At 38.8% G+C, this 10,259-nt stretch overlaps 1 protein-coding gene across 2 annotated transcripts in view; it reads right to left on the reverse strand.

Annotated features, from left to right (window-relative positions):
* The window catches only part of piezo1 (piezo type mechanosensitive ion channel component 1 (Er blood group)), a 267,968-nt gene extending 258,003 nt beyond the window's left edge, over positions 1-9,965 (reverse strand). For both annotated transcript variants that reach the window (XM_030070245.1, XM_030070244.1), the window contains exon 1: positions 9,777-9,965. In XM_030070245.1, the coding sequence (XP_029926105.1) occupies positions 9,777-9,840 (64 nt within the window). In that variant the 5' untranslated portion in view covers positions 9,841-9,965. The remainder of the gene's footprint in view (positions 1-9,776) is intronic.
* Between the last annotated feature and the right edge of the window lie 294 nt (positions 9,966-10,259).

Below are 10,259 nucleotides of genomic sequence, written 5' to 3' on the forward strand. Positions count from 1 at the left end.
TGGACTAACAGATAGATTTGATATTTGTTCCAAGATCCTTGCATATCCTGAGATTCCTAGCAGGAAGTAACCTTTCGAAACCCAGGAGCCCATGGGTGGATATTTATTTTGAAAGATTTTTGCTAAATCTACTTTACTTTTTTCATTTCTAAATTTGTTTATAATTTCTTTTTGTTATATTTAATTTCTGGGTAGTTAAACAGTTTTTTGGCTTTTTACAAATTTCTTACTAATTTCCAAGTAATTTCTTGCTAATTTGCTCATCACCATTTCTCTTCATGTTTTTCTCAGGTTTCAAAGGGTTAAGTGCCTGTGAAAGCCTAACGCTGCATTCAGGTGCCTTTCACAATCATTTAATATATAGACAGATTTTTAAGTAATCAAATTAACTGTTACCTGTTGCTTTTAAAGAAGAAAAAACTGAGGCAAGTAATTTCCCTTCGGTCAAATGGACTGCAGTACTCAGGCATGCAAAGCCCATAGAATAATGCAAGAATGCCATAAATTTTCAATTGATATCATCACTAGATGAACAAATAATGCCTACGGCTGATTTCTTGAGAATGCTCCATTGAGCTCAAATGCAAATGCAGTAGGCTTTGCTCCTGTAAAGTTTGGTAACATACCTTGAGTTCAGCCAAGTGAAAGTGACTGAAGTGAAGTTGTTCTGGATTACTTTGCAACAAAGGCTAAGAACAAGTATGACAAACACCATTTTCCTACATTCAAAACCAACTGTAATGGAATTTTACAAAATTCCTGAATACAGAAGATAGCTCTTCTTTTATACAGGTGCCAGTGACTCTAGGTGCATTGATGCTGATGGACAAAGTTTCTGTCAAGCAGACAGTACAAAGTTGATTTCTTTGTTGCATCATGCAAAATTGATCAAAGAAGTGATCTTAAAAGCAAAGGACTTTTCAACCATATGTTTAAAAAAATGAAGAAACTGTTTTCCTGACAGCTGCTCCCCATGGTAATTTTAGACAAATCTTCCACTGGCCCAGTTCTAGGTTTTTCTGGCAACCTGAGTTAAAATGGAAAATATCTAAGCATCACCCTTCAAACATCATCCAGGCATTTCACTCTGTACCTCTCTCACCCACTCCAACTAGTTTAACAGCCATTGCTAGCAATTGCTTCTGTTTTCTAAATAAGTGATAGTGCACTTGTCAGATTGGTAAGTATAGTTATGTCCATAAGTATTTGGACAGTGACACAATATTCATAATTTTGACCTTGTATACCACCACCGTGGATATAAAATGAAATAATCAAGATATTACTGAAGTGCAGACTTTCAACTTTAATTTAAGAGGCTGAACAAAAATGTGGTATTACCTTTTTAGGAATTGCAGCCAGTTTTATACAGTGACACCCCATTTTCAGAGGCAAAAGTAAGTATAGTATTTAGTATACAACATCTTGACATCATTCCAAGTGTTTGCATTTGCATTTGGTAGCTGTTTATCAGAACCCTCAACATATGATCAAAAGAGGTGTCTATGCAGGTGAAGGAGACCATCATTAGGCTCAAAAGGGTAAAAAAAAAAAAAAAAAAAAAAAATCTATAACAACTTTAGGTGTTGTCAAATCAATGGTTTGGTATATTCTGAAAAAAGGAATGCACTGGTAAACTCAGCAACACCAAAAGACCTGGAAGACCACAGAGGACATCTGAAGCGGATGACCTAAGAGTTCTTTCCCTGGTGAAGAGAAACCCATTCACAACGTCAAGGGAAGTCAAAAACACTCTGGAGGAGGCAGGCGTATCACTGTCCAAATCTACAGTCAAGACACATTTGCAAGAAAATAAATACAAAGGGTATACAGCAAGGTGCAAACCACTGGCAAGGCCAGATTAGACTTTGCAAAAAAAAAAAAAAAAACAGCCTGCCCAGTTCTGGACCAAGGTTCTTTGGACAGATAAAATGAAGATGATCTTGTACCAGAATGACAGGAAGAGAAAAGTGTGGAGAATGAAAGGAACAGCTCAGGACCCAAAGCAGAGCACATCATCTGTCCAGCATGGTGGAGGCAGTGTTATGGCATGGGCATGTATGGCTGACAGTGGGACTGGGTCACTAGTGTTTGTTGATGATGTGACTGCTGATGGAAGCAGCAGGATGAATTCTGATGTTTATAGGCCTGTACTGTCTGCTCTGATGCAGCCAAATGTCACAAAACTGATAGAACTGTGCTGGACAATGACCTAAAACAAACTGCAAAAGTAACCCAACAGTTACTGAAAGCAAAGAAGTGGAACATTCTTCAATGGCAAAGTCAGACCCCAGACCTCAACCCAGCTGAGCTGCTTTTCACCTGCTGAAGACCAAACTGAAGGCCAAAAGACAAGCAACAAACAACAACAAGCAACACAGACAAACAGTATTGGTTGGTTGTATAACTACAGGTTTTTTTGTTTTGTTTTTTTAACCAAGCTACACGTTTTCTTGTACAGCATGTCCACATTCAGATTTAAAGCTGGTTTGGACAGCCTATTTCTGAATTTTGAAAGTGCTGGACAAACACTGAAAGTGTCCTGAGGAAGGTAGAGAGCCATCTGGAAAAATCGGACTCTGACACTATTCTTGTCCCTTCCTGTTGCAGTGAAGATATTCACAGTGGTGCTCAGGCATGCTGCTCTTACTCAATACCAGTCTACCATGGTTTGCAGTAGAACAGCAACATGCCAGCAATATGCTGTCACACCCGATCACTGCTACAGCCAATGGAAACAACAAATCAAACTTGTGTCATAGCTACATTGCAGCATACTTTGTGTGTGTGTATGTGTATGTGTGTGTGTGTGTGTTACTCCATGCCTCACTGACTGAAAAAACACCAGTGTTAGTGTGAAAGTCTTGTCATATCTGCAGCTGAATGTCCCTGTCCAAGCAAACACTTTCCATCACTGCTGGAAAGTGGTGTGTGTATATCATGATGACCTATCAGCTTTCCTGTTTTTATGGAAAGAAAATGGCAGACATTCTCTCTCTCTCTCTCTCTCTCTCTCTCTCTCTCTCTCTCTCTCTCTCTCTCTCTCTCTCTCTCTCTCTCTCTCTCTCTCTCTCTCTCTCTCTCTCTCTATCTATCTCTATCTCTCTCTATCTCTCTCTCACACACACACACACACACACACACACACACACACACACACACACACACAATGTGCAGCATCCAGTTAAACAGACATGGTGTTGTGTGGCCTTATCCACGGGTGGTGATGGTAATTTATGGTTGCCTAGGGACATTAAACCCACTGGTGCCCTGTATAGAGACACTGACATTGAGCAAAATGCAAAGCTTACACTATGACCCTGACTGAACATGGCTTTACCCTCTACTCCTGTGAAAACCTTTTCCCTCTGCTTTGTTAGTTTTGCTTTTCAGTTGAGTTTTCACTCCACAGTGAATGGGATTTTGCTCCCCACAAAAAAAAAGGGGGAGGAGAGAGGGGGCATGTTTAGCCATGTTGGTCATACCAATTGATTGGCAATCCTTACAACTTATTTCTAATTGAAAAGGGGACTAATCAGGCTTTCTATCGGTATAAAAGACAACACCAATCAGTATTGTTAAATGGGAGAAATGATCAACTGAAAAAATATTGTAGGGGATTTTCTCCATCCATAAAGTTGCCCACTCCCCCCAAGCAGTGCTAATTATAAATGTAGAACAATATGTTTTTAAGTGTTAAAAATTTATGACTCAAAGTGGTTTGGTCCACATCCTTTTCCAGTGGGCGGGGCTACCGCCCTTTCAGCTCTCTGTTTAAGCTAACAGCTAATGATTGTTTCCAAGATCACGCGAGTGCAGTGAGGGAGAGAGAGGACAGACCACAGGAGGAGCAAATACTGAGCTTTTTATTCTTTCAAAAAGTCTGTCAGGATATTAATGTCAGAAATAGTTCAGATTTTACTGATATTTTGAGTTTGTCTCTAGATAGATATCTCTTTTTTTATTTAAAGTAAGCTATTTGTACTTTGAGTTTGATGTTGTATAGGCCCACAGTTACACTTTATAATTTAAATGTATAAGGGCTGTGCATTTTAAGTTGCATTATTTTGTGGCATAGTTTCCTTTCATTTTCTTATTTGATCTAAAAGGGACAGTGTACAGCTCAAACATATACTGTATGTCACTATTTGATGCATTATCTTGCTTTGTTTTTTGCTGACACTACAATAAATCTGTTTTTTTAAGAATAGTTTGATGTAGTTGGATTATTCACGCTTCAGGAATTACCCCCCCAACCATACATACATACATATATGTATGTATGTGTGTATATATATATATATATATATATATATATATATATATATATAAAAGGGAAAAGGAAGAAAGGGAAGAAAGGGAAGTTTGGGGGTCCTCTGCTGAAACTTCTTCCTCCGCGACCTGATTCCGGATAAGTGGTTGAAGATGAATGAATGAATGAATAATTACTGCTATTCAAACATATCTTACTCAGATGACAGCGTAGCAGGGCCAATATAAGGAGAAAAAAAAGAGGTGACAGTGAGGTGTATTGTTTTGAGGGGGAAAAAAACTCATAATTTTCAAGATTAAATTAATACATTTATGAGAGAAAAACTCAGATATTCTCTAAGATTAAAGTGGTACATTTATGAGGAAAAAAAACTAACAAATTTATGAGAAAAACACTTGGAGATTCTGAGATTATAGTCACAAATTTGCAAGAAAAACTTGCAAATGTATGAGAAAAAATGAAATTCTGATATAAAAATCATACAATTACAAGAAAAAAACTCTGAAAAATAGTTTTTTCTTATAGTATCATATTTTGTAACAAGGAAATCCTGGTGCCTGTAGCTCAGATTTACAATATTATCATCAGCATCTGGACTTTGAAGAGACACTGCCATGACTTGGGCCTGGGCCCACTCAAAGAAAACAATACTGTGATTCTGGATAAAATCACAAATATTTCCTGTAGCTGCAGGCGTGATACATGACAAGCAGCAGCATCTGCAGGATGTGATTGATCCCAAAGTCAAGCCATGCGATTTCTTGACCAAAATGTAAAAGAAAAACTATTTATAAAGTTAAATAGTTATGAAGTTTTTTTCTCATACTTTTATGAGTTTAATCTTGGAATTTTTTTTCTCTGAATATTAACCCTTTCCACTGGCTCCATTTTTTTTCGCCTGACAATGGAACTAATATGCTGTCGTATACTGAGAAGGGGAACCAAAAAAATGTTTTCTCTTTTTAACTGATGTTGTGTCGGTTGTGTTTTAACACCACACCACCATGACATTACACACTGTTGCCTCTAAAATGTTTAACATACAGGGCACACAGTTTTGTGCTGATGTTAATGCCAGAAGAGGTTTGGAGCTCAGTTACTGATTCAGCAGAGCATTGGCCACTTTTACGCACTATGCACTCTGAAACTTTATATGGTCTGCCACATGGTGGCTGAGTCGTGTGGTCTAAACACTTCCACTTTGCAATAATCCCACTTACAGCTGATGGTGGAATATCTAGGAGGGAAGAAACTTCACCAACTGACTTGCTGCAGTGATGGCACCCTATTACATTAATATTACAGTATCAAGCACAAATTCATTGAGCTCTTTAGAATGAGTCATTGATTGATTGATTGAGCATTTTATTTCGAATATGAAATAACAGAACAGTGAAAGAGTTTAAGATAAACATAAAAAGTGCTAATACCTCATGAATATTCTTTCTTTATATCTTGTTTCAAACTGATTAATAGTTTTACATTGCTGTAACTCCACACCGATACTGTTCCATAGCTTCACCCCACAAATTGATATACAAAAACCTTTCCTAGTTGTACGGATACTAAACATTTTGAGGTTTAATTTGCCCCTTAAGTTGTAGCCCCCCTCTCGATCATTCTTCCACACTACAATGCTGGGTGCTTGATTTAATAATCCTGTGGCAATGGGACGGAATGAAACACCTGAATTCAATGATTAAGAGGTGTGGCCAAATACTTTTGTCCATATAATGTAAATGGCAATGCAGAATGAAAGGAGTGACAACAGTCCCAGGACATCATGGTATCCACTTCGCCAACTAAGTCAAGGGAACGTCCCAGTGTGGAGGCTTGTTTAGCAGACCAAAATATTTTGACTGAATGAATTGTTGACCCTGTGATTAACAATAAAGCAACTTAAGTGCTATTTGTTCTACTTGTATAATAACTGACATCTAAATTTTCCAGAAAGATAAATTTTAACAAAAAATCCATTCCATCCATTAACACACAATTAGAGGGGAATCCAGAGCTGGGACAGTTGTTATGGAAAGTCACAGAAAAGTTTTGGAATTTTACATGAGGCGTGAAGCCAAGTCACAACACCTGTAGCCAACTCTCTGACACTGAGGAGCTCATGGTCAAATCTCTGTCTGAATAAAGAAATACCGGTACTTAAAAACTAAACAAAAAACGGCAGAGATCCCTCCCTCACTCTTTCTGACTTGCGTGCGTGCACACACACACACACACACACACACACACACACACACACACACACAGAAGCATTTCAGAATGCAGCTCACACACAGCAAGGAATTTTCTCACTGAGGCATGAAGTCTTGTTAGACCAAGGTGCTTACTCACTGGCTTAGCAACACACCAATATTCAGACAAACACCCACTCACACAAACACTCTCAGAAAGGAGTAACTTGTTTTCAACTTAAAACAGCCTGATTGAGTTCTCTCTCTCTCTCTCTCTCTCTCTCTCTCTCTGTTCACCACAGTGTAGTCTATCGCTGAATGAGACTGAGAACCTTTGTATCTGACAAGAGACAGTGAACTAAATAAAACCCCTTTAAAAAAGGACCTTACCAGTAATTATGCATGTTTAGCATAACATCTACAAAATGTATATCCTTAACATTTCTGCTAATCTTTTCCCAAAGCAAGCAGTCATATTTTAGAACTCAAATATCATTTTTCCTCCTTTTCATCCAGCCATTGGTTTCCATTCATTCCACTAAGATATGAAAATTAACTTTCAGACACTTCAAACTTTCTTCACACCAGTATTCCATCACTGTAATGAACTTGTCCACATTAGTTTTCCTATAAGCAGCAGCACTGTTGTGTTTTGATGACTTGAAATAGGGTGAAGTGAAAACAGTCAATGTTTGCTTTACACGGCGAATTATCACACTGCGCATACTGATAACTTTGTTAGCCACAGAAGCAGAACATGCCAAGGTGAGTGTTTCAACCAAAAATTCAAATTTGAAAATCGAGAGATTCTGATTATATGTTGCTGAATCTTTAGTGCCCTCTCATGATTTGCTAAATAGTTTGTTGGAATGTAAAATGTGGAGAAATTGTGGTAAATAGGCCTAACATTCAGAGTCATTGGTATGGTCCTATTAAGTGGATAGAGCCAATTGATCAGCATTCACACATGACTCTCTGACACCTGGCTCTGATCAACATCATTAATTACAACTATTGTTAGCCAGCTGAGTTCTGGGCCTTGTGAAACCCTTTGTGACTGTGACTGTGATCAAGGGTTACACAAATGAATGGAGCTTGAAATCCTTAACCTGATTTTAGATCAGAGCTGGTTGTCACATCGCTTACAGCGTGCTACTTCGAAGGCACTGTTCAAAAATGTTGGTACTTTGATTTTCAGCATTGGGTTCAGAGTTCACGTGTGTGGTCATTTCACCAGTAAGCCACACATCAGTGAGATGAGAGGAGCTTTAATGTTTTTCTTGACAAGAAAACCTGAGTCTCCATCATTTAAGTTTTTCTCTGAGGCTTTTCTCCTGTTAATTAATCTTTAAACAGTGTTGTGCATTTAAAAGTATGAAGGGAGGGCTAGTTTACATTGTTTTTTTGTTTTTTTTTTTCCTGTTAGACAACAGCATGTGGCAATTAGCTTCAATGCTAGCAGAACTGTTCAGCTGGGGTTGTCATAGTCACCACATGCACATTCATGCACAAGCAACAATGACACATCAATTCATCACTTTAAGGTTCATGTAAAAACTAGCCCACCACACATTAAAACACCAGACCTGTTTGTAATTTTCTATTTTTTGACAAGCTAAACCTTGGACAAACTTTGCATCCATGTTTCATCACGTTCCGTAATTACAGTATGAAAACTTGTCACCCAAACAATACAACTGCAAATAGATGTTAAAATTACAAGCATTATATGACTTAAATCAGCTCTGTGGATGACAGACATGTGTTTGGCAGTGGCAGAATGATGGCTGACAGTATGTGTGTGTGTGTGTGTGGGGGGGGGGGGGGCAACTTGGCAGGGAGAATTGCATCTTTCACTTCCTTTGAGTTTTTGAGAGTCATGTGAACTGAAATTGAGAGTCATGTGAACTGAAATGACATCCTGTGACTCTCTCTCTCTAACCCCAAAACATGGAACCTTTAACAACAAAAGTGACGTCCACTGTGGTGTCCAGTGGTGTCAATGGTAACCCGTCTGTAAAGGGGACCCATGGCCTAAAGTGTAAATGTTAAGGGTTTAAAAGATTATGTCATTGTGTTTCCAGGCGCAGGACATCAACATCAGCTTTGGACGCTGCACAGCCATTTTAATTCTCAAGGCTGGGAGAAACAAGTCTTTCAACAAAATTAATTAATTAATTAAAAACTTTTTTGTTGCTAGTATTATGAAAAAAGGACAAACACACAGAGTCGTATATAGGTTTCTTACTGGGCGACACTGAGCAGCAGCAGAAGTGATCCAACTATAGCCTACAACCTATAGCCTTTAAACAAGCCAAGGACCCTGTTGTTAATTTAGGGCTAGAGCTACGTTTGACTCACTGGCTTTCGTGTTACTGTGGAATTCATTCAATAAATATTTGAATAGGTCAGTGTAGTTTATTTAAATATATTTCATATCCGTGTCCTGCATTATAGGGATGCACATCGGGTAGGAAGTTCCTCCATTTAAGTCTTAACTACGCACATTAACCCCTCTGGAAGTTGTCTTTTGGCCCCCGACCCCGAATCAGTTCATATCCACAAGTGGAAAGTAACAGCTGCCACACCACACATGACGGTCGGTACAGCAGCAGCCTCGGTACGTTCCGTCCGCATAAATTTGACAAAAACCTCAAGCCAAACTACGTTTAAAAAATATCCGTTTTGCGATTTCGTTGCTCATTGGCACACATAACTACTTGGTAGAACGTGATTTAACACCATTTAAGTAGTGTTTCAGACGACCTTCTATGCGGATTTCATCCAATCTAATGAGCATGTTACGATTAAATTTAAAAAAAAAAAATTTAAAGGCAAATGAGGTTGAAGGCCAAAATGTGGTTACATCGAAATAAACCGCAATGAGCGGTAGTACAAACCATTTCTTGAAGATAATGCGATTTTCAAGAGCTATGTCTAAATATATAATGCCAAAATTACGAGAGAACTTAAACAATTGGAAAACTGTCTTAAGTTGTGTTTACTGAAGTAGGCCTATTTGTCGATAAGCACGTAAACATTAAATTGACGGATTTCTCAATGGAAGTGGGGTGTTGTTGCCACACCATAGAACGGCACGTGTTGGGGCAAGCAGGCAAACCATGGCAAAGTGTTACCGCTGATGTAAAGTTTTGACAGTGTTTCCCCGCCAGCTGGTTAGACAACCACCCAGTTCTGGGAAGCTGAGACAGGAATCAACGTGGATATGCCGTAAAAGTGAATAAATGTACGAATCGGCTGTGGAATTTTGACTCATTAAAGTCCATTTGCTACAGTGAAAGAATTTACATTACCTGCTAACAGCACGGTGGGCAGCAGAAAGCAGTACAACAGCCAGACAACCACCTGAAGATCCATCTCCGATAAATCCAGATCAGTAGGCACTGTCCTCCGATAGGTAAATCCCTCTTAGAGATCAATAGGTTTTATAAATCCCCACAGAAGACACTGCAGTTGCTACACTCTTCCATCACAAACTCTCGACAGCGTGTTCTAAATCCGAAAACAGGCCATTATTCCGACAGGCTGTGATTATAACCCTTCAAAAAACTTGGCGGAACGTCTTCAAAAGTTATAAATGAAGGTTTTCGATCGGTCGATTGTATTGATCCACCAGTCGCTCTCAGCTCACCATAGTAAAAATCTAACTAAATCCAAAGCAGGTCCATCGCTTTCAGTAAATCTGTCGGTGAGAAAGTTGCTGGTGTATGTGTCCGTTCAGAGAGGCCCAGTCTGAAAACTGTTGATGGAAAAAGTGATTCACAGGCAACAAGTAA

The sequence above is a fragment of the Myripristis murdjan genome, chromosome 15 (assembly GCF_902150065.1).
Source record: "Myripristis murdjan chromosome 15, fMyrMur1.1, whole genome shotgun sequence".
NCBI classification, from domain to species: domain Eukaryota; kingdom Metazoa; phylum Chordata; class Actinopteri; order Holocentriformes; family Holocentridae; genus Myripristis; species Myripristis murdjan.